This window comes from Chiloscyllium plagiosum, unplaced genomic scaffold, assembly GCF_037043375.1.
Source record: "Chiloscyllium plagiosum isolate Xiang-an unplaced genomic scaffold, Cpla_swu_hap1 HiC_scaffold_2, whole genome shotgun sequence".
Lineage (NCBI taxonomy): Eukaryota > Metazoa > Chordata > Chondrichthyes > Orectolobiformes > Hemiscylliidae > Chiloscyllium > Chiloscyllium plagiosum.
The window spans coordinates 128,463,565-128,487,215 of record NW_028270140.1 but is presented as its reverse complement, the minus strand read 5'-3'; the positions used below and the strand labels follow the sequence as shown (position 1 = coordinate 128,487,215).

Sequence of the window (23,651 nt, the reverse complement as noted above, 5' to 3'; positions counted from 1 at the left end):
CCTCTTGTGGGAGAATGTAGAACTAGGGGTCATAATTTAAAAATAAAGGGTTGCCATTTAAGAGAGATATGAGGAAACGTTTTCTCTCAGAGGGTTGTGAGTCTTTGGAATTCCTTTCCTAAAAAGGCAGAATCTTTAAATATTTTTAAGCCAGAGGTACATACATTCTTGATTATCAAGAGAATGAAAGATTATTACAGAATTGCAGGAATGCGGAGTTGAAATTAAAATGAGATCACCCACGATCTTGTTTAAAGTGTTCAAAGGGCCCGACCAGTCTCCTCTTTCTCTTTGTTTATATGTTCATAATTACTTCTTTAGAAACCTAAATTTTCAAAGATTACCCTATGTAAACCCAGGCAAATATGAACAACAGTTACATCAATTTAAAAGAATTATCCTACATTTTGCAACTCCATAAGTGTAGGTACAGGTTTGTCAATGTACCCCTGAAGGTTAAACCAGGAGATGACAACTTGCAAACAACGATAGAGTCCACCCCAGTCACTGTCATTTTCATAGTCTTGTAGGCAGTGATGAAAGGTATAGAAGCCATGCACAAGGGAAACCTGTACCAAAGTCAATAAAACATAAAATTTAAAAGCTCAAATGTATGTAACGGAATCTCAATGTTTTTTTCTTAACTTGCAGCCTACAATATAATATAAATGCTTTAAGTGGCAAATAATTCTTTTTCATAGCTATTTTGCTCTACTTAAACACTATGGAATATTATAGATTTATATGTATACCTTGAACTCATCAGGGTCAGGAGCAGGAATGTATTTATGTATATTTCTCAAATACAAAGATTTCACTTCATCACTTGGAAAGAGGTAAGCCATAGTACGGCGGAGAAAAGGTTTATTGTCAAGGCCAAGTTCAGCGTGCAACTCCTGTACATAATTTAAAAATGGCACAACTTTTAATTGTAAGATCCTTAGGTCATCATTTAATGATTATTATTTTACAAACAATTCTAACCTCAAGTTATAACCAGAAGACCACAAGATTCTAATTTCTGCAGTAACTTGGTTGTTCTTAAGATAATTTAGCTAAAATTAGCCAGATATCTGGCAGTACCAAAACTGCTGCCCTGCAGATGATAAGAACTTCCAATTTCTGAAGTGGAACAAATTCCTGTAGAAAACATGCAGACTGAAGTTCCACACTATCCTGTTTCTTGGTTAGAATGTCCTGTCACATCCAAATATCCACAATGGTCAGCAATCAGTAAAGTATAAAGCCTGTGATACATTTAAAATGGTAGTCAGGCATGGCATTTTGCAATGGGCTGCAGTGTTAGTGAAAGTGGTAAATTAAAAGTCAAATTGATGAAATGGCCAGATAGATGATAGATGAGGTTCAGTTTAATGAAGTATAGGTTATACATTTTGGTAGGAAGAACACTAAAATGGGGAGTACATTTCTAAAGGGGCTGCAGAAACAGAAAAACTTGGGTGTATATCGGCACAGATAATTGGAAATGGTAGTAGAGGTAGAGAAAGTAGGAAATAAAGCATATAGGATACTCAGATTTATTAATAGGAGAATAGAGTATAAAAGCAAGGAGGTAATATTGAACTTGCATAAGACACTTGTTAGACCTCAGCTGGAGTATTGTGCATCGTTGTGGGTGCCACATTATATGAAAGATGTAAATGCATGCAGAGAGAGGGGAAATGATTTACAAGAATGGTTCCAGGCACGAGGAACTTCAGTTACAAGGATAGAATGAAGAAATTGGACTATTCTCCTTAGACTAAGGGGAGCTTTGATAGAGGTTTTCAAAATTTTGAGCAGGATTGATAGATTAGAAAGTAAGGAACTTTTTTTTAATTACTTGTGCAGTGCTGGCAGCATTTATTACCCACCCCCAATTGCCCTTGAGAGGGTGATGGTCAGCTACCTTCTTGAACTGCTGCTGTTACACCATGAGCTGTAATACTATTAGGGATCGGATTCCAGTATTTTGTCCCAGCAATGGTGAAGGAACAGCAATATGTTTCCAAGTCAGGATGGTTAGTGAACTTGTGGGTGGTGGTGTTCTATCCAGCAGATGCTCTTGTCCTGGATGGAAGTGGTCATGGATTTGAAAGGTGCTGTCTCAGGATCTTTGGTAATTTCTGGCAGTGTGCATTGTAAATAGAATGCACTGCTGCTACTGAGCATTGGTGATTGAGGGAGTGGATCCTTGTAGACGTAGTGATAAACAACCAGGCTGTTTTGTCTTGGATACTCATAGAATCATACAGCAGACCCTTTGGTCCAATCAATCAGTCCATGCCAAACATAATTCTAAACTAAATTAGTCCCACCTGCCTACTCCTGGCCCATATCCAATCAAAGCTTTCCTATTCGTGTATCTGTCCAAATGTCTTTTAAATGCTGTAGTTGTACCTGCCACTTCCTTGCGAAGTTCATTCCACACGCAAACTACCCTCTGTTGATAGCAAAAGTTTACAGTGTGATTCTAAAAGATGAGAGGCATAACAAACAATCCAGGTCTTTTTCAATATATAATTTCAGTTACATCACACTATAAACTTTTGCTATAAATTCTGTGACTTACAATCTTATTCTCCACAATCACCTGATGAAAGAGCAGCGTTCCGAAAGCTAATGCTTCCAACTAAACCTGTTGGACTATAACCTGGTGTTTGTGTGATTTTTAACTCTTAACTTGTGTTTTCTCAATGGCGGACAGGCTTTGGGGAGTTAGGATGTGAGTTACCTGCTGCAGTAATCCTAGCTTCAGACCTGCTCCTGTAGCCACTGTAAGGAGAGTTTCTGGTCAATAAAAACCCCCAGATGTTGACAGTTGGGGATTCAATGATGGTAATACCATTGAATGTCATGGGGTGGTGGTTAGATCCTCACTTATTAATGATGATCATTGCCTGGCATTTGTGTGGCACAGCTGTTACTTGCCACCTGTCAGCTCAAGCCTGGATATTGTCCAGACCTTGTATTTGAATATGGTGTGCTTCAGTATCTCAGGAGTCACAGATGGCACTGAGCATTGTGCAATCATCAACGAACATACCCACTTCTGACCTTATGATGGAGGGAAGATCTGGAAATGGCTCCAGCCAGTGGAATTTTCTCCCCTGATTCCTTTGATTCCAGTTTTGTTTGGGCTCCTTGATGCCACACTCAGTCTATAACAGCTTAATGTCAAGGGCTTCCCTCACACCTCACCTCTGGAATTTAGCTCTTTCTTTTGATCTTTGCAATGTGCCTGTAATGAGGTCAGGAGCTGAGTGGCTGCGGCAGAACCAAAACTGGGTCCTGTTGAGCAGGTTATTGCAGAACAAGTGCTACTTGATAATACTTTTGATGACACCTTCCATCACTTTACTGATGATCGAGAGTAAACTGGGTTACATTTGTTCTGCTTTTTGAGAACAGGACATGCTGAGGCAATTTTTCACATTGTCAGGTAGATGCTAGTGTTTTCGCTGTACTAGAACAGCATGGCTAGGGGAGTAGCAAGTTTTGAAGCACAAGCCTTCAGTACAGAATATTGTCAGGTCCCATAACCTTTTCAGGAACCAGTCTTCCAACTCATTGCTTGATATCATGTGGAGTGAATCGATTTGGCTGAAGTCTGGCATCTGTAATGCTGGGAACCACTGGAGGATGCAGGCACTTCGGGCTGTAGATTGCAGTGAATGCTTCAGCCTAATCTTTTGCACTGATTGCAATCATTGTGGATTGTGGTATTTGTGGAGCCTCCTCCTCCAATGAGTCATTTAATTATCCACCACCATTCATAACTGGGGTGTGGCAGGACTGCAGAGCTTAGATATGATCCATTGGTTGTGGGATCACTTAGCCCTGCCTATCACTTCTACTTATGCTGTTTGGCATAAAGGTAGTCCTGTTTGGTGACAGGTGAGCACCACATTTCTAGGTAGGTCTGGTGCTCCTGCTCTTTCCATTCAACCAGAGTTGATCTCTTGGCTTGATGGTAATATGAGGGCAGGCCTTTGTCTCTCCAAGTACTGTCCATTGGTTACTCTTACCAATTCTGTCATGGACAAATGCAGCTGCAGCTGGCTGATTGATAAGGATGAGGTCAAGTATGCTTTCCCTATTGTTGGTTCCCTTACCATCTGTGACAAACCCAATCTAACAGCTAAATCCTTAGGATCTGGTCAGCTTGATCAGTAGTGCTGCTGCTGAGTCACTCTGGACATTGAAATCCCCCAGCCACAGTACATTCTGCTACTCTCACCACCCTAATGCTTCCTCCAAGTGATGTTTAACATAGAGTAATACTGAATGAGGATGGTATGCTATATAGAGGCCTTTATAGAGGTATGGGGTCAATTTTGAGGATTCCAAGGGCAAATACCCCCTCCCATGTACCAATATACTGCCATCTCTGCTGGCTTTGTCCTGCCGGTGGGCTAGGACATATCCAGGGATGGTGATGGGCGTATCTGGGACATTGTAAGTTATAATTTTCACTATGTAAGCTTTTCACTGTGTCTCAGTACACGTGCCAATAAATTCAATTCAATTCAATTCTAGTCTGAGACAACTCTCCCAATTTTGGCATGATCCCCTAGATGTTAATAAGCAGGACTTTGCAGGGCTGCTTTTGTTGTTGTCATTTCTGGTCCCTAGGTTGATGACAGGTAGTCCATCTGGTTTCATTTCTTTATTGAAATTGCATAACGATTGATACAACTGAGTGGCTTCCTAGGCCATTTCAAAAGGCAGTTAATTGACAACCACATTGCTGTGGATCTGGAGCCACATGTAGAGACATGTCACAGGTGAGAATGGCAGATTTCCTTCCCTGAACCAGATGGGTTTTTCTGATGATGGCAATGGAGCTTTAGATTTTTAGATCCAGATTTTATTGAATTTAGTTTCTACCGTCTGCTATGGTGGTATTTGAACCTAGGTCCCCAAAACACAAGTCTCCCCTCCCCCCCAAGTTTCTGATCATAGAAGGAACAAGAGGCCATTGATTTAAAGTGATCTACAAAAGAAGCATTGGTTAAATGAAGAAAATCTCTTTTACTACATTAATGAAGCAGATGGATTTTTCCCTGACAATCAATTCATAGTCATCATTAGACTGTTAATTCCAGAGTTGTTTTTAAATTGAATTCAAATTCCATCATCTGCTGTGATGGGATTTGAACCCAGGCCCCCAGAACATCACTGTGTCTCGGGATTAATAATCTAACGATAATGCCACTAGGTCATATCTCCATTGTTACTGTAGTATTTCTTTTCTGAGAAAATGTCATGCTAAATCACATTTCCTGCATTCTGGAAAATGTAATATGATAGGATGAGAGATTGTGTGGCATGATGGTATTGTTCCTACCTATGGACCAGGAGGCTCGGGTTTAATTCCCACCTGAACAGGTTGGTTAGAAATTAACTAAAATGATAGGATGTGATGATTAAAAAGAAGAGCATCAATCCAAAAGTGTCAAAATAAATTGCTACTTTCAACATTTAATAATTCATGGACAGACTGTATAACTGGAAAAGGTGACCTGGACTCCAAACATACTTTTCGTTGCTGTTCCAGGTTTGCATCACTGATTCCAGCAGGGTATATTACTGTCGTAAGAGTAGTTTTCTCTGGCAATTCAAAGTGGAATGCTTGTGGCATTGGGACAGTCTTTCCATTTGTATATCGCTGAATACATTTGTCCATTGCAGATAACTGTGCAGTAACTGCTTCGACAAGCTGATCCTGGACCCTGTCAAAAACCATCATTTACAGTTACTGTTAAAGGCATATTGTAAACTGGATGTTGCAAAACTATGCTTAATGAAAAATTACTTTATGAAAACAACTGAGTAATTTTTTAACAAAGGGACCAAAGCCACATTTCAAAATTTGCAAAATCGTCCAAACACTTCCATCACTGAATGTTCAGTATTCCAATATTCTCAAGTATAGGCAACCCATCAGCAAAGCCTCACCAAAAACCACTGCTTTTAAGGAGTATAAATGGGGGCCATCTCCTACTCATTAGCAAAGAATCCAAACATTCACATAGGTACTCAAATTGTGTGGAGACAAACCATTAGACATAATCACTTTGGTAATGCGACACTGATCAATATTAAAGTTTGATGGAACTAGTATATTTATACCAAGCAGTATTTAACTCAGATTTCCAGGATTTCTGAACTTTCTTATGGAGATTCTATTGGAAATTCACTTCCTAAATGAGCATTTAGTAAAGGGCATTTTGGGTACTAAACACTCTTGTATATAAGGGGCAAATAATTTTTCTCATGGAGATGAGAAACATGAATTGGCCTCTTTCCCAATGTTACAATCCCATCCCTGCATGGCAGTCCCATCCCTGCCAACTTTAGGCAGATGGCAGGAATAGGCTAGAGTCAGTACTGCTACTGCCCAAGGCAGGCTCAAGGTTTAGGTGGCTGAATGCTAAGGTTAGCAGATTAAAGGACCCTCTTCCACTTGCTAGGATGTCAGCCCAGTTCTGTAATGGATTTAAGGTGTCCTAACATTTACCCTCTACTCCCTCATCCATTCTTCATCCCTCATCTCTTTCTATCCTTAGTTAGCACCATAGCCATATGCTTCTATATCCCCCTCAATACTTGCACCATCCTTCCCCCTTCTTATCTCAAGGTCTGTGAAATAACCATTGAGAAAGCATTTTAAAATGTCTTTATCCTGCTAAAAACTTATTAAAATGTCAGTATAAACAAGCACTCAATTCCCTTGACTGCTGTATCAAAAACCATTATTAGAATTAATGCATTAATGAGTTTGAAGCTCAGTCAAACATTCGTAATGAGATTCCATTACACTGTTATGTAAACAAACCATCACAGATGAATATATTAAAACATTTGAAATTGATCAAATTTCTGAACCATCCATTCAAATGATGTAACAGGAAAAAGATACCTGAGCTACATTGAAAACTTACTCAGCCATTTTTTCACGTTTTGTTGCAGGGGTTAGAATTTAATGAGTGTTGGGTTTTTGAATGGATGTACCAAAACTGTTTAACACTTTGGGAAGCAGTAAATAGTTAAGGATGAGAATTCCATTCCTCACACGGGATGAAGACTCATCTTAGACAGCGGCCGATTATTAATCCCAGTACCATCATGACCAAAATAAACTGTTCAGGGTTGACATTCTACAGTCAACATGGAGCTGGGCACGTAGGTTGTCACAGCAAGGTAGGAGGAGGAGAGACCCAGAGAAGTGAAGATCTTAACTTGGAAGTCAGAGTGGCAGGCATTCAGGAATTAGGAACATAGAACATAGAACAGTTCAGCACAGAAACAGGCCCTTCGGCCCATGATGTTGTGCCAAATTAATCTAATCCTGTCTGCCTACCCTTAGTCCATATTCCTTCCATTCCTTGCATATTCATGTCCTTATCTAAAAGTCTCTTAAATGCCCTTAATGCTTCTGCCTGTCACCCCGGCAGTGCATTCCAGACTCTTACCACTCTCTATGTAAAAAACCAACCCCTCACAACTCCTTTGAACTTGCCCCCTCTTACCTTAAATGCATGCCCCCTAGTATTAGACATTGCAACTCTGGGAAAAAAGATTCTGACCGTCAACTCTATCTATGCACCTCAATTTTATAGACTTCTATCAAGTCTCCCCTCAGCCTCTTGCCACTCAAGAGAAAACAATCTGAGGTTTTCTAGCCTCTCCTTATAGCTCCTGCCCTCTAGTTTAGGCAGCATCCGGATAAACTTTCTCTGCACCCTTTCCAAAGCCTCCTCATCTTTCCTGTAATGTGGTGATCAGAATTGAACACAATACCTTAAGTGTAGCCTAACCACAGTCTTATAAAGCTGCAACACAACATCTTGACTCATGTACTCAGTTCCCCAATCAATAAAGGCAAGCATGTCACACACCTTCTTTACAACACAGTCTACTTTTGTGGCCACTTTCAGGGAGCTATGAACTTAACCACAAGATCCCTCTGTACATTAATGCTGTTCAGGGTCCTGCCATTAACTGTATACTTTTCCTTAACATTTGACCGCCCAAAGTGCAGCACCTCACACATACACAGATTAAACAACATCTGCTATTTCTCTGCCAATATCTGCAACCTCTCTATATCTGGCTCTATCTTTTGACAACATTCTACACTATCCATAACTCCCGCGGATCTTTGTATTGTCTGTAAATCTATTAACCCACCATCTACATTTTCATCCAAGTCATTTATATATATCACAAACAGCAGAAATCCTGGGATGATTTCCTGCAGAACACCACTAGTCACAGACTTTCAATCTGAAAAACACCCTTCCACCACTATCCCTTGTTATCTGTGGGCAAGCCAATTCTGAATCCATGTGGCCAAGTTACCGTGGATCCCATGCATCTTAATCTTTTCGGATGAACCTACTATGGGAGACCTTGTCAAAAGCCTTACTAAAAACCATGTAAACAACATCTACTGCTCTACCTTCATCGATCACCTCTATCACCTCCTTGAAAAATTCAATCAACTTGCTAAGACATAACCTGCCCTGCACAAAGCCATGCTGACTACCCCTAGACTATGTTCTTCCAAATGTGCGGAAATCCTATCCCTAAGAATTCTCTCCAAAAGCTTCCCAACCACCAATGTGAGACTCACCGTTCTATAGTTTGCTGGATTGTCCCTATTTCCCTTCTTAAACAGACAAACAGTGTTAGCTACTCGCCGGTCCTCGGTACCTTTCCAGTGGCTAACAAGGATACAAAGATCTTGGTTAAGGAGTCAGCAATCTCCCCTCTTGCCTCTCTCAATAACCTGGGGTGGATACTATCCTATCAGAGTGATTGCACCCATCTTATTTTTTTGAGCTCTACCCATAGTGCCTGAATGGATAAGCCCTCCAGCATGTCCTCTCTGAATGCAAATGTGACATTCTCCCTGATTAGTAATGCAACTCCTCCACTTCTTTTTATCTTTCTATCTCATCTAAAACAATGAAACCCTGGAATGTTAGCAGCCAGTCCTGTCCCTCACTCAAGCCAGTCTCTGTAATGGCCAAAACATCGGAGTCCCATGTACTGATCCAGGCTCATCTGCCTTACCTATAATACTCCTTGCATTGAAATAAACACATTTTAGCCCATCAGTATCATCATGTTCATTTACCTGTCTCTGCCTGTCCTTTATTTCTGATTTACTGGTCCTAACATCTACCTTCCCTTCAGTTCCCTCCATTTGTTGACTTTTCAATCCCTCCACTTTCTGATCTGCTGTTCTGGTTACCAGCCTCCTGCAACCTTAATGCTCTTCAAGAGATCCAATGCCACTTCTTTCTTGATCTCAAAATGGCCTAGCATATTTGCATTGTAATGATACTGCTCCTTTAACAAGGTTATGTTGTCCTTAGATGTTTTTTCAAGAGATCATAAAGACACAGGTTCCGAAATGTCTGGGGTTTATCTACTTGAGGAAGTTTTTAAGTTTAAAAAAAACTTGTACAATGAAAAGGGAGTGGCCAGTTCTCCCAGCTCAGCTTTTCTCTGGTTGGGTTTGGTTTGGTTTTAGCAGGCTGTTAGTTGTGAAGCTGCTGAATCCAAAGAAGCAGGTCCATGCTGTTCCTCTCTCTCTCTGACATCTCTCCTGGAAGAACTTGATTTTTCCTTTTTTTGTAAAGGGGTGTTTATGGGGATTATTGCAAATATTTGGAACAGCATCATTAAGTTGGGATAATCTATCGGGTTTTCAGTTAGGTTAGGTTAGGTTGTTCTATATTCTGTTCTCTTTTGTTCGTGTTTCATTCAGTAATCTTGCAAATAAATTCTGTTTTGTTTAAAACTAAGTGGTTGGGCCAGTCACATCATTCCTGGAATCTCCACTTTACACCTGCTGAAAACAGCTAGCAAAGTTAAGATCCGAGGTATTTTCTTGAAATTTTGAGGGGGTCTGGCTTGGCCCATAACAGCATGCTCTACACAATTCTCACTATCATTGATATCCTTCTTCTGGGTCAATACTGACGCAAAGTACTCATTAAGAATCTCACCCACATCTTCTGCTTCCTAGCACAAGTTCCCTCCTTTATTCTTGAGTGGTCCTACCTTCTTCCTAGTTATTTTGTTGCTTTTAATGTATCTATAGAATACCATGGGATTCTCTTTAACCAAGCTTGCCAAAGTCATTTCATAGCCCCTGCTTGCTCTCCTAATTCCCTACTTGAGTATTTTCCTGCACTCCTTATTTTCCTCATAGGCCCTGTCTGATTTTAGCTTCCTAAACCTAACATATACTTTTTGCATATAGGTTTGCTCACTGAGCTGAAAGGTTCATTTTCAGAAATTTTGCCACCATACTAGGTAACATCTTCAGTGAGCCTCCAGATGAAGCACTGGTGATGATTCATGCTTTCTATTTATATGTTTGGGTTTCTTTGGATTGGTGATGTCATTTCCTATTGTGATGTCATTTCCTGTTCTTTTGCTCAGTGGTTGGTAAGTCAGGTCCAAGTCAATGTGTTTGTTGATAGAGTTCCGGTTGGAATACCATGCTTCTCGGAAATCTCGCGTGTCTCTCTGTTTGGCTTGTCCTAGGGTGGATGTGTTGTCCCTGCCAAAGTGGTGTCTTTCCTCATCTGTATGTAAGGATACTAGTTTTGTGGCTAGATGTTGTTCATGTATCCTGGTGGCTACATCCAGAACCTCAACCTGAGCTACAAATCTTCTCAAAACTTGCTAACTTCTTTTTGCCCTTTGACTAAATTCACAACCTTCCTTGTTATCCAAGGGTCCCTTACCTTGCCTACCTTATCCTTCTTCCCTACTGAAACATTCTGGACTTGATCTCTCATCAGCAGGTCTTTAAAATGTGGGCTTGCCTGATAACAGCTTCTCCCAATTAACCATCCCTAGCTCCTGCCTAATACTGACATAATTTGCCCTCCCCCAATTTTGTACCTTCTTGCAAGGTCCTGACTTGTTCATAACTATCTTAAAACTGTCTTAAAGAAGTTGTGACCACTATTTCCAAAATGCTGTCCCATTGAAAGATCAGTCACTTGGCCAAGCTCATTAGCCAGTTCAAGGTCCAGTATGACCCGTCCTCTAGTTGGACTATCCACATACTGTATCAAGAAACCTTCTTGGATGTACTTAACAAATTCCACCCCGTCTAAGCCTCTTGCTCTAAGGGAGTCCCAGTTAATTTTGGGGAAGTTAAAGTCACCCACTATGACAACTCTGTTTTTATTGTATCTTTCCATAATCTACCTACATATTTGTTTCTCAATATTTCCGTGGCTGTTGGGGGGCCAACAGTATAATTCTATCAGAGTGATTGCACCCATCCTATTTTTGAGGTTTACCCATATTGCCTGAGTGGATGAGCCTTTTAGCATGTTCTCTCTGAGTGCAGATATGACATTTTTCCTGATTAGTAATGCAACTCATCCACCTCTTTCACTTTCCTCCCTATCTCGTCTAAAACAAATAAATACTGGAATATTGAGCAGCCAGTCCTGTCCCTCTGTCAACCAAATTTCTGTAATGGCCACAACATCATAGTCCCTTGACTTATCCAGGCTCTAAGCTCATCTGCCTTACCTATGATACTCTTTGCATTGAAATAAACACACTTCAGCCCATTACTACCATTGTGTCCCTTTACTTTCTCTGTGTATCCTTTCTTTCTGATTCACTGGACTTAACATCTACCTTCTCTTCATACCCTCCACTTGTTGACCTGCTGCTCTGGTTCCCCTGCCACTCTAGTTTAAACCCTCTTGAATAGCACTAGCAAACTTCCCTGCCAGGACATTGGTTTTCCTCCAGTTTATGTGCAACCCATCCCTCTTGTACAGGTCACCCCTGTCCCAAAAGAGGTCCCAATGATTCAACAACTTGTAACCCTGCCCCCTGCATCAGCTCCTTAGCCACACATTCATCTCTCCTACCTTTCTATTCCTTGCCTCACTAGCATGTGGCACTGGCAGTAACCCAGAGATTACTACCCTCGAGGTCCTGCTCTTCAGCCTCTTTACTAACTCCGTGGACTCACTGCACATGACCTCATCCTCCTTTCTACCTATGTCATTGGTACCAATGTGCACTATAGCCTCTGGTTGCTCACCTTCCCCCTTAAGAATTTCATGCCACTGCTCACAGATGACCTTGACCCTAAGACCATGGAGGCGGCACACCATTCTGGAGTCTCGAACGAGGCCACAGAAATGCCAGTCTGTGCCCCTAAGTAGTGAGTCCCCAAACGCCACCACTCACTTGGATCTTGCCTGGCCATGTTCTACAGCAGAGCCAGTTGTGGTGCCACAGGTCTAGTTACTGTTGTTATATTCCCCTAACAGGCTATTCCCCAAACCCCTACAAAAGTATCCAACATGGTATACCTGTTAGTGAGAGGAATAGCCACAGGAGGCTTATGGTGGTCACTAATCTATCTGATTGAACCTCTGGTGTAGCCTGCTCCCTGTAACTAGTGCCTATCACACCCTCTGTCCCTGTATGCTCGTCAGTGTGTCCAACTGCCACTCCAACGGAACAAAGCAGTCTGCGAGGAGTTTCAGCTGGTCACACTTCCTGCAAACATAGTTGCCAGGGACAGTAGACACCTCCCTGATCTCCCACATCTGGCAGAAGGAGCACACACCACTGCCCTTTTAACTAAGAAAGATAAAAGAATCTTATCTTACCTTTAGCCTGCTTGCCTTACTCAAGCCCAGTATTCACCTAAGCCCACACTTATACCAACTAGCTGCACTGACTGGTTCCTTAAATTACAGTGTAATTTTTACAAGCCAATTAAATATCCTCTGGGCTACAAGAAATTTCCTAATAGTCTGTCTTAATCTCTCTCTCATCTTTTGTTTTGGTTAAAGGAGGAGGGAAGGAGGAAACATGAGAGTAATGGAATGGTTGGCGCTTACTGTTCCTTGGTTCTTCGTCACTCTGCTGACCGGTCTGATGAGGAAATCAGAAATGGTGAGAAAGATGTCTTTCTCACCTGAGGTCCAAACAGGATAAATAGTCAGGCTTCTTCCCAACTCCTGATATCTTAGCATTCTCAAAATTGAGGCCAGACGTAAAAAGGCTCTTATGTGGCCAGAATTAAGATATTCAAGGGCTTCAGCTGAGGCCAAAGTGATCAAGTCTTCACTTATCCTTGTAAAATTTCAGTCAGATTGAGGGCACACAGGAAAATGGCAAAAAGGGCACCCACATAATTTTATACTAACCATCCCTCCTTCCCATCCATAAATCCAGTGGTGAGGCCTGGGAATTTCTAACAATTCAGGGAAACAGATATGTGAAGAGAAATTTCCTGTGCTGGCCAATTTGCTTTTGCTCAGTTGTGCTAGCCAAATTGCTCAGTTGCTTTTTCAAAACAAAGTACTTTCATCAATCACTGTATTAAAACATACCAAACTTATAAAGCATTTCCACACTTGTTTTTAACCAGCACAGACTTATTGGGCTGTAGGGCTTTTCTCAGTGTGTAACTCTGTTCCCCAGAACTGGTCCTGTCTGCCATTTGTAAAGCTCTCCTGATACAGATTGTTCCCATATTAGGATAGGTAAATTCAGTTCAGATTGATCAGGGCAGTCAGGTAAGGAAAGAAAGTACAGGCAGTTCTGGGATAATGTGCGTTTTGGTAGCACAATTTGGCTATAGCGTCGCTGAAGAATTAGGGAACGGTATTTTCAAGAACACTTATCTCTGTTCACAATAGAATGATTCCAGAGGGATTGGTTTGCGCACTTGGTTCTATGCATGTGCTGATGTGAACGCTGAAATCTGCACCATTCTGCACGTGCGCCAGTGTCAGTTGCTAACAGAGCAGCTTTCTGAGAGGTACTGTACAGAGAGCAGCTTTCTTACATTTTTAAATGTTGTGTGTTAAATTTACCTTTGTTTTGTTAGACTAGATTCCCTACAGTATGGAAACAGGCCCTTTGGCTCAACAAGTCCACACTGACCCTCCGACGAGCAACCCATCCAGACCCATTCCCCTATATTTACCCCTGACACTATGGGCAATTTAGCATAGCCAATTCACCTGACCTGCACATCTTTGGATTGTGGGAGGAAACCGGAGTACCTGGAGAAAACCCACAAAGACACGGGGAGAATGTGCAAACTGCACACAGACAGTCACCCAAGATTGGAATCGAACCCGGGTCCCTGGTGCTGTGAGGCAGCAGTGCTAATCACTGAGCCACCGTTAATAAATATGATTTAAACCTTCATTCAGGCTGTGCTATACTTTGTGTTAGACCTTTAGGTGATTTGTGAGCGTTCGTGTGTGATTTTTTTTGCTGGTCTGCCCCTAACCCCACTTTACCCATAGGCTGCATTATTTATATTAAGTGATTATCTATTAAGCGAGATTTTGCTGGACCGCAACTATGGCATTTTCGGAGAGCTACCTGTAGAAGGAGTGGCTGTGACAGTGCTGCAGAGGGACAATGCTTCCTTCTCTGCTGTGTGGATCTTCAAGGTCCTTGCGCGTCAGAAGCCAACATGTTATCACGGGGTTCGGTTTGCACAGAAACCCCAGCAGTTGTGTGGCCATGCTGCTTAGAGGGAACATTGCCCTCCCATAGGTTAGGAAGAAACAGGAAGTGTGAGTATTTGGGATGTAAGTTACTCTTCAATTGGTATGCAAGTTTAGAATCTCATGGAGTCAGAGAGATCTATAAAATGGAAAAATGTCCTTTGGCCCATTGCGATTGTGCTAGTTAGAAATGACCACCCAACTATTTTAGTCCCATTTCCCAGCACTTTGCCTGTAGCCTTGTAAGCTTTGACATTGCAAGTGTACATCTAAATATTTCTTAAGTATTATGAGGGTTTCTGCCCCTACCATCCTTAAAGGCACTGAGTTCCAATTCCCATCACCCTCTGGGTGAAAAGGTTTTGCTTCACATCTCCTCTAAACTGTCTTTCCCTTTCCTTTAATCTACGCCCTATGGTCATTGAACCCCCCATCAAGGTTTCTTCCTGTCTCTCCTTTCTGTGCTCCTCATAATTTTCTGCATCTTCAATCACGTTGCCTCACAATTTGCTTGCACTCTAAGGAAAACAACTCTAATCTGTTTAAAAAAAACACTAAGAACTGCAGATGTTTGAAATCAGAAAAAACCCAGAAATTTCTGGAAAAACTCAGCAGATCTGTCAACATCTGTGGAGAGAAAACAGAGTTAACTTTTCAGTTCCAGTGATCCTTCTTCAGTTCTGTTTTCATTTCCAATCTATCCCTAGCTATTCTCTTGTTTTTAATGTATCTATAGAATATCTTGGGATTCTCCTTAACCCTACTTGCCAAAGTCATTTCATGGCCACTTTTTGCTCTCCTAATTCCCTACTTGAGTAATTTCCTGCTTTCCTTATTTTCCTCAAAGGCCTGCTCGATTTTACCTTCCTCAAACTAACATATACTTCTTTTGCCTTTTGACTAAATTTGACTAAATAATAAGAGAAGTTTTTTTAAATCTCCAATAAAATTGCCAAAGAGTTGAAATAAATGGAGATTTTTACCTCCAGAGAAGGCAGTCATTGGCATAAGTATCCAACAAGTGCCTCAATAAAACCAAACAAAGCAGCAGCAAATATTTCACTTATAATATTATGGAGGCAGAAAGCGAAGACATGCTGTCCAACAGTTGCTCACAGATTATGTTTACACAGTAAATGACCTAAGAAATCATTCAATGCTTAGGAGAATACATACTTTCCCCATGGTTCCTCTGGATTCACAAATACTACCACATCGATTGGAAGTGTCAGCTTGAAGTGGATACATGGCATCTTATTGTGCTGCACAACAATCTTTTGGAGGTGTTCAGGCCTAGTCATCTCAAAGTGAATCTCTAGGTTTATGACTTTCTGAAAAGTTAAAAACAGTTATGTTCAAATTACAGCTATTGTTCAGGGTTGTAAAGTTAGAAAATTTGATGAGTCATTGAATGCAAAGCCATTAAGTAATGTGTGAAGCAGTATGGTGCTCAAAAAATGGATGCCTAGACTCAGAATGTGTTGGTGTGCACTCCCACTGCTAGAGTAATCTTCTAACATAGAAACAAAGAAGATAGGAGCAGGAGTAGACCATTTGATCAAGTCTAATCTACTGTTCAAAATAATTATGACTCATCATCAAATTCAATACTCTCTTCCTGCACGCGCACGTGCATTGCAAAATATACAATGCTTTGCTCAACCACTTTCTGTGATAGTGAATTCCAAAGGCTTACCACGCTCTAGGAATAAATGTCTCCTCATCTCAACATTTTCCCCCTATCCTTAAACTATAATCCCTCGTACTGAAATCCCCCACTATCAAGAACATTATTGCTACATCTAACCTATCTAGTCCTGTTAGAATGTTATAGGTTTCTATGAGATATCCTCCCTCATTCTTCTAAGTTCCAGTGAATACAATCTTAAATGACTCAATGTCATCTGATGTATCATTCCTGCCATCCTGGGAATCAATTTGGTTACCCTGCATTCCCTCTACATGCACCCTTCCTCAGGTAAAGAGACCAACAGTGCACACAATAATCTAGATACAGGCTCATCACTGCCGTGTATAATTGGAGCAAATCATGCTTGTTCCTGTACTCAAATCCTTTTACTATGAAGGCCAACATACAGTTTCCTTTTATTACTATCTGCTGCATCTGTACACATACTTACAGCAACTGGTGTGCAAGGATACCCAAGTATTATTGAATATTCCCTTATATCAATTTACAGTTGTTTGAATAATAATCCATCTTCTTACTTTTGCTACCAAAGAGGAAAACCTCACAATTATCCACATTATACTCCATCTGCCATGCATTTGCCCATCACTTAGCCTGTCCAAATCACACTGCAACATCTCTGAATCCTTGTCACTTCTCACCCTTCCACCCAGTTTCTCATCTAAATCACTAACATACATTGTGAATAGCTGCGGTCCTGGTACTGATCACTGTGATACTTCATTGGTCACTGCCTGCATTTCAGAAAAAGACCAATGCATTCCTGCTTTTTGTTTCCTGTCTGCTATCCATTGCAATACTCTATTCCCAGTTCCTTGCGCTTTAACTTTACGCATTAATCTCTTATGTGGGACTTTGTCGAAAGCCTTCTGAAAGTAAATCACATGTACTGGCTCCTCTGATCAGCTCTGCTAGTTATATCTTTGAAGAATTCATTAGATTTGTCAAGCAGGAAATCCCTTTTGTAAATTCATGTTTCTGAATCTGAAACCATCTCTTTAGCAATAAGCTAATATGACATACACTGCTATCTCTACACCGGCTAACGCGTGGCACTGGAAATAATCCTGAGATCACTATCTTTGAGGTGCGATCTTCAGCTTGCTTCCTAACTCCCTAAATTCCGTTTTTAGGACCTCTATCATTGGTACCGATGTTTATCACATCTTTTGGCTGTGCATCCTCCCCCTTCAAAATGTCCTGTAGTGACTCTGATGCATCCTTGATCCTAGCACCTAGAAGGTAACATACCACCTTGAAAATCATTTGTGGCCTATTTATTACCCTTACAATTGGATTCCCTATGACTATTGCATTTCCCCACACTCTGCTCCTCCCCTGTGCAGCAGAGACAATCATGGTGTCATGAATTTGACTATTGTTGTTTTCCCCTGACAGGCTATTCCCTTCAATTGTACCCAAAGTGCTTTATCTGTTTTTAGGGAAATGGCCACAGGGGATTCCTGCATTGTCTTCCTAGACCTCCTCTTACTCTGCCTGATGGTCATTTATAGCCTGCGATGTGACCACCTCTCTCTGCATGCTCTTCCTGATTCTCTCAGTTTCGCAGATACCACTTCATCTCTGAAACTCAAGTTTCCAGGAATTGCATCTGGAAACACTTCCAGCAGACATGCTGGCCCAAGCTTCCTGTATAGAGCAGGAGAAGCATACAATGGCTTTGAGCTCTCCTGCCATGACTTACCCCTTTAAATTAAACCTTTTGCAAAATGCTTAATAACAAATAATACCAACTTCTCTCAGACCCTTTTCTTATCACTATAGAAAACAGTCCTTAGAAACTAGAAACTACAAAAAAGACCTTACAAACTATGAATATGACAAACTGCACTGAGCTTTTAACATTAGGCAAGATAACATATACCAATAGATTTCTACTCTTGAGTCCCAAAAACCAATGTTTGTGATAATTTATGGTAACATCTGATTCACTAATGTCTTTTGGGGACATTCTTACCTGTTCTGGCCTACATGTGACTCCAGATCCACAGCAATGTGATAGACTCTTATTTGCCATCTGGGCAATTAGGTATGGGCAATAAATGCTGCCCCATAAGCGACACCTTTGTCCCATGAATGAATAAAGAAAACCAAAATGTGAGCAGATTTTGAGAAGAATTACATAAATTTTTTACTGAAATGTTTATGCCCACCCAAGGGTGGAGTTGACTCCAAGGGACTGTTTGAGTTAGTCTATATGAAATTCAGGAATTGCTGTATTTCTGTCCTCTCAGTAAGTAACTGCTGTTGACATTGAAACTCAATCAGGAAGTTCCCATCCTGACCTTTTTTGTTATTGCTGCAAACAAAATGGTTGATATTGCATTAAGTAGTAAGACTTGCAGAGAGAAGTCTCGGACAGTGACAAAAATGGAAGAAAGCACACGAATACACAAAACTGAATCTGATTTGCAGAAAAAAAACTTCAATCAGCCTAAAAGTATTCATGTTATAGTCACTTTTAAGAAGGTCTCTCTTACAACTCAGGAAACCCGAATACAGCTTAGTCCATCCAAGAGAAAAATGTGAGATCAGTGCAAGATCAATTTTAAACAAGTAATGAAGCTTGTGAAACCTCCACTCAATTTAGTTCCTTTCTTGAAACTGACAATGCATTGATTGCATTAGTCTGTACAATTGATGTGGCAGCACTTGCCTGTTATGTTGAAGGTTTGTCAATGGCAGTAGCATTTTGCTCCAAGGATGGGCTAGCTGCTGTCACATTAAATCATTACAGATGTTCCTCATCAGAAGTATTTGAGAAAGCAAAAAAATCCTTAAAATCTAAAATAATAAAGTATGTATGCCTACCAGAGGTACAACCCTTAAGAATTTCTTTTTGGAAGCCTTTCTTAGTAGCTCACTGACTTCAGCCCTGGAATAAAAAAAATGTAAACTGTGATAAGGCAGCACATAAATAAACATGATTCATTTTGTTCTTGCATTTGATACCAATGTTAACTAGGGTGAATTAAACAAAATGGTCTTTTTCATTTCTATCTGTGTAAAAGCTGCTAGTAATGTTTGAAGATCAAGGCTTCCTTTATTCTCATCAACTCCTACAGAATAAACATAATTAGATACAATATGATAGAGCACCACACACCATCATGATAATAGGATGGGGAGTGCCACAAGTCATCTGATGCGATGTAGATTGCATGGATTCAGTTTTCTCCACACAGAGTCACAGAACTGCTTTGGTGTTGAAGGAGGCCATTCAGCCCATCGTGTCTGCATGGTCTTTCTGAGCATTTTTCTCAATATAATGCCACTGACTTGTCTTTATAATCCAACAATGCATGCCAAAACTAAATTCACAAGATACATAGCAAGTTCTACAAAATTCTTGATTTGTAATTAAATAAATTCAAAGGAAGTGGTCTTATCAGAACTTTAATCCTCACAGCACACAGCAGCAATAGGTCGAAATTGTGTCTGCTTTCCTATGTTATAACATGAATTACTTGGCTGCACCTTAAAAAGTCTTCAAAATGCTTTGGGTCATTCTGAGGTTGTGAAAGGTTCTAGAATAGACTAATATTCCTAACAAATTGATGTGTGCTGATAACCTTTATGAAGAGGCAGAAAATGGAGCAGTTATCAAAATGCTGGAAGGCTACAATTTTGGCCTTGAGCTATAGAGACAATGAGGTCATTTAAAAATGTACTTGTGCACCTTGCCTGGTCTATAAGGGAAAGGAAGAGTTCAGTTTTTCCTATGTTTTGCCACATGTTCCACATTTATACTGACTTTTTCGTTTTAAAACCAGCTCTAATTTAATTATACTCTTAATTTTTCAGAGTTCTACTAGTCTAACAGCCTTATGATTATAGAATCATAAAGTCATAGAGCATTACAGCATGGGAAAAGGCCCATTGCATCCGTGGCATTAAGCACATATCAAATTGGCCCATCAACTTGTATGCTGTGGAGTTTCATGTGTCCATCTAAATAACCGTTAAATGTTGTGCTGAATTTGCCTCTGTCACCCTTTCAAGCAGTGAGTTTCAAATACTCATCACTCTTTAGGTGAAAAATGATTCTCATTGAATCACGTCTAAATTTCCTGTCCCTTACTATCTATGCCTATTGGCAACTGACCCCACTACAAAAGGGGAAAGCTTATTTCTAACAACCCTATCTATCTTCCCTATAATTTTGTAGATGTCAATCAGGTGCCCACTCAGCTTTTGCTGCCTTTTGGAAAACAAGCCCAAGTTATTTGAAGAATTGGGTCAAAGCATTAACTCTGCTTTCCATGGATACTGCCAGACCTGCTGAGTTTCTCCAACAAGTTTTGTCTTTGTCCAATCTACCTAGTCTCTCTTCAAAGAAATGCTCCAGCCGGAGCAACATCCTGGTGAATGGCCTCTGCACTCTGTCTGGTGCAATCGCATTTTTTCTATAGTGTGATATGCATTTATTTACCTCCTCAAAAAATAGTCGGACTATTCCACATTAGTCACAGCATTAGCATCTACCCAACAATGTGGAAAATTGACCAGTTATGACCTGTCCTCAAAAAGCAGGGCAAAAAGGACGTTTGATGAGGACTTGTCTACTGAGGTAGTATGGGCTGAGGTTAGAAACAGGAAAGGAGAGGTCACCCTTTTGGGAGTTTCCTTTGGGCCTCCAAAGAGTTCCAGAGATGTGGAGGAAAGGATTGCAAGGCTGATTCTGAATAGGGGCGAAAGTAACAGGGTAGTCGTTATGGGGTCTTTAACTTTTCAAATAGTGACTGGAAACTTTAGATGAGTCAGTTTTTGTCCAATATGTGCTGGAGGGTTTCCTGTCACAGTATGTAGATAGACCAACAAGAGGTGAGGCCACATTGGATTTGGTACAGGGTAATGAGCCAGGTCAGGTGTTAGATTTGGAGGTAGGTTAGCACTTTGGTGATAGTGATCACAATTTGCTTATTTTTAATTTAACAATTGAAAGGGATAGGTATATACAGCAGTGCAAGAGTTAAAACTGGGGAAAAAGCAATTATGATGTGATTAAGCAAGATTTAGGATACGTAGGATGGGGAAGGCAAATTCAAGGGATGGGCACAATTGAAATGTGGAGCTTGTTCAAGGAACAGCTACTGCCTGTCCTTGATAAAAATGTACCTGTCAGACAGGGAGGAAGTAGTCAAGTGAGGGAGCTGTGGTTCTTGTCAAGAGGAAGATGAAGGCTTACATAAAAATGAGACATGAAGGCTCAGTTAGGGTGCTTAAGAGTTACAAGTTAGCCAGGAAGGACCTAAAGAGAGGGCAACGAAGAGCCAGGAGGGGACATGAGAAGTCTTTGGCAGGTTGAATCAAGGAAAACTCAACTGGACCCATCCTATAACTACAATGGTTACAAGGGTTACAAGAACAGGTCAGAGGCAAGAAATATTATTGTTCATAACTTACCTCCTGACTCTCCAAAGCCTGTCAGCCTTTCAGAGAGTACAAGTCAGGATTGTAATAGAATACTCCCCACTTGTCTGGATGGGTGCAGCTCCAACAACAATCAAGAAGTTTGACACCAGCCAAGACACAGCCCATTTGATTGAACCACATCCACAAATATTCATTCCCTCCACCACCGACACTCAGTAGCGGCAATGTGTACTATCTTCAAGAAATTCACCAAAGATCCTCAGATAGCACTTTCCAAACTCACAACCACTTCGTTACAGAAGGACATGGGAGCAGTAGATACGTGGGAACACCACCACTTGCAGAGTCCCTTCCAAGCCACACACCATCCTGACTTGGAAATATATCACTATTCCTTCACTATTACTGGGTCAAAATCCTAAGGACATTGTGGATCTACTTACAGCACATGGACTGCAGTGGTTCAAGAAGGCAGCACACAACCACCTTCTCAAGGGCAACTAGGGATGGGTAACAAACGCTGAACAGCCAGCGATGCCCATGTGAATAACAAAAATGAGCAAGTTGCTTGGTGTATGTGCCACCATAGTCTGCATTGAGTTATATTGCACACTTCTGTGCTTCTCACCTCGCTATTCATGTAAGTGAGAATGGGCGGCACAGTGGCTCAGTGGTTAGCACTGCTGCCTCACAGCGCCAGGGACCTGGGTTCAATTCCCGCCTCAGGAAACTGTCTATGTGGAGTTTGCACATTCTCCCTGTCTGTGTGGGTTTCCTCCGGGTGCTCCGGTTTCCTCCCACAGTCCAAAGATGTGCAGGTTAGGTGAATTGGCCATGCTAAATTGCCCATAGTGTTAGGTGTAGGGGAATGGGTTTGAGTGGGTTGCTCTTCCGAGGGTTGGTGTGGACTTGTTGGGCCGAAGGGCCTGTTTCCATACTGTAGGGAATCTAAAAAAAAGAATTGGGAACATTACTTGGTGAATTGTGTGGTCAGCAAGATGGAAGCTACCTTCTGTGTTCCAAGGTTCAGACAACATAATTAAAGCCTGTCTGCATACTATTCTAGGTGCTGGAAGCGAGAAAATGTCTCTCGCCTCTCACATTATCTTACTCTACTATAAACTGAGACATATTGAAGAAATAAAGCATACTGCCACTTCATAAAGGAAGGTCTTGAGGTGCTGATGGTGTTGGAGTATTGGAGAGTCGTTAGCTGATTGCAGTAACCCCAGCAGATACATCCAGCCTTGGTAGAAATAGTAGCATGAGTGAGTGCTCTCTGTACTGTAAAAAGGTACGTCCTGTAATGCTGCAAGAAAGACAGTGATATCTGCCCTCTGGCCTCTCAGGTCCTCGAAAACATTGCTCAGTCTTCCTCTTCTGGACAACCCTCCTGGTTAATGTCCTGACCATCACCCTCAACTTCATCCTCATTGCTCTTGCTGCCTATTACATGAACATGCATCTCTCGTTGTTGGATAAAATGGGAAGAGCACGGCATTCAACAATGATGTGGGACATCAGGTCTGGGCCACACTGGAGAGTTTCAGGCATTGAAACTTCATCTTCAGAAGAGCCTATTGCCTGCTGGACTGTAATCTTGGTGGAAGTGTGAGTAGCATTGGATCATAGATCTGTGTCCAACTGTATATTGCATAAAGGTGTCTTGAGCTAGGTTTGAAAGAGGTTGTGGCCAAGTCTGTATGTGCTGAGGATCATGGAAAGCAACAGGGGCATCTGAATGTTAAAGTACTATATTGATCACAGAATCTCCTAAGATATCTTGGAGATCCCCAAAATGTAGCTTCAATGTCACAAATTAGTTTGACGTGCTGTCGGATAATAGGGCACTTCAGAGCAGTGTGGATATCTTGTCATTCTCAGCACAAAATCGCCTGCTATAAACATGCAAATCTTAGTTGTCCCTTAATTCCAAATTACATGGCTGTGTTGGGACAAAACCAAACATGATGTTGTGAGGCTGGTGCTTTGCTGATGCA

The 23,651-nt window shown here is 41.1% G+C and overlaps 1 protein-coding gene across 1 annotated transcript; it reads right to left on the bottom strand.

The window, feature by feature from the left end:
* Positions 1 to 290: 290 nt before the first annotated feature.
* On the bottom strand, positions 291 to 19,148 carry LOC122565346 (ufm1-specific protease 2-like). Its single transcript, XM_043721222.2, has 5 exons — positions 19,087 to 19,148; positions 15,720 to 15,874; positions 5,543 to 5,735; positions 753 to 896; positions 291 to 569 (listed from the first exon to the last, which is right to left on the bottom strand). Exons 2-5 carry the CDS (start codon positions 15,842 to 15,844, stop codon positions 396 to 398), a joined length of 636 nt encoding a protein of 211 aa, XP_043577157.2. The 5' UTR covers positions 15,845 to 15,874; positions 19,087 to 19,148; the 3' UTR covers positions 291 to 395.
* Between the last annotated feature and the right edge of the window lie 4,503 nt (positions 19,149 to 23,651).

Coding starts and splice junctions, on each gene's coding strand:
- LOC122565346 (XM_043721222.2), bottom strand. CDS start 15,844: ATGACTAGGCCTGAACACCTCCAAAAGATTGTTGTGCAGCACAATAAG. Junction 5,736..15,719: donor CCAGAGGAACCATGGGGAAA/GTATGTATTCTC, acceptor GGTTTTTGACAG/GGTCCAGGATCAGCTTGTCG. Junction 897..5,542: donor ACCTGGAACAGCAACGAAAA/GTATGTTTGGAG, acceptor AATTATGTACAG/GAGTTGCACGCTGAACTTGG.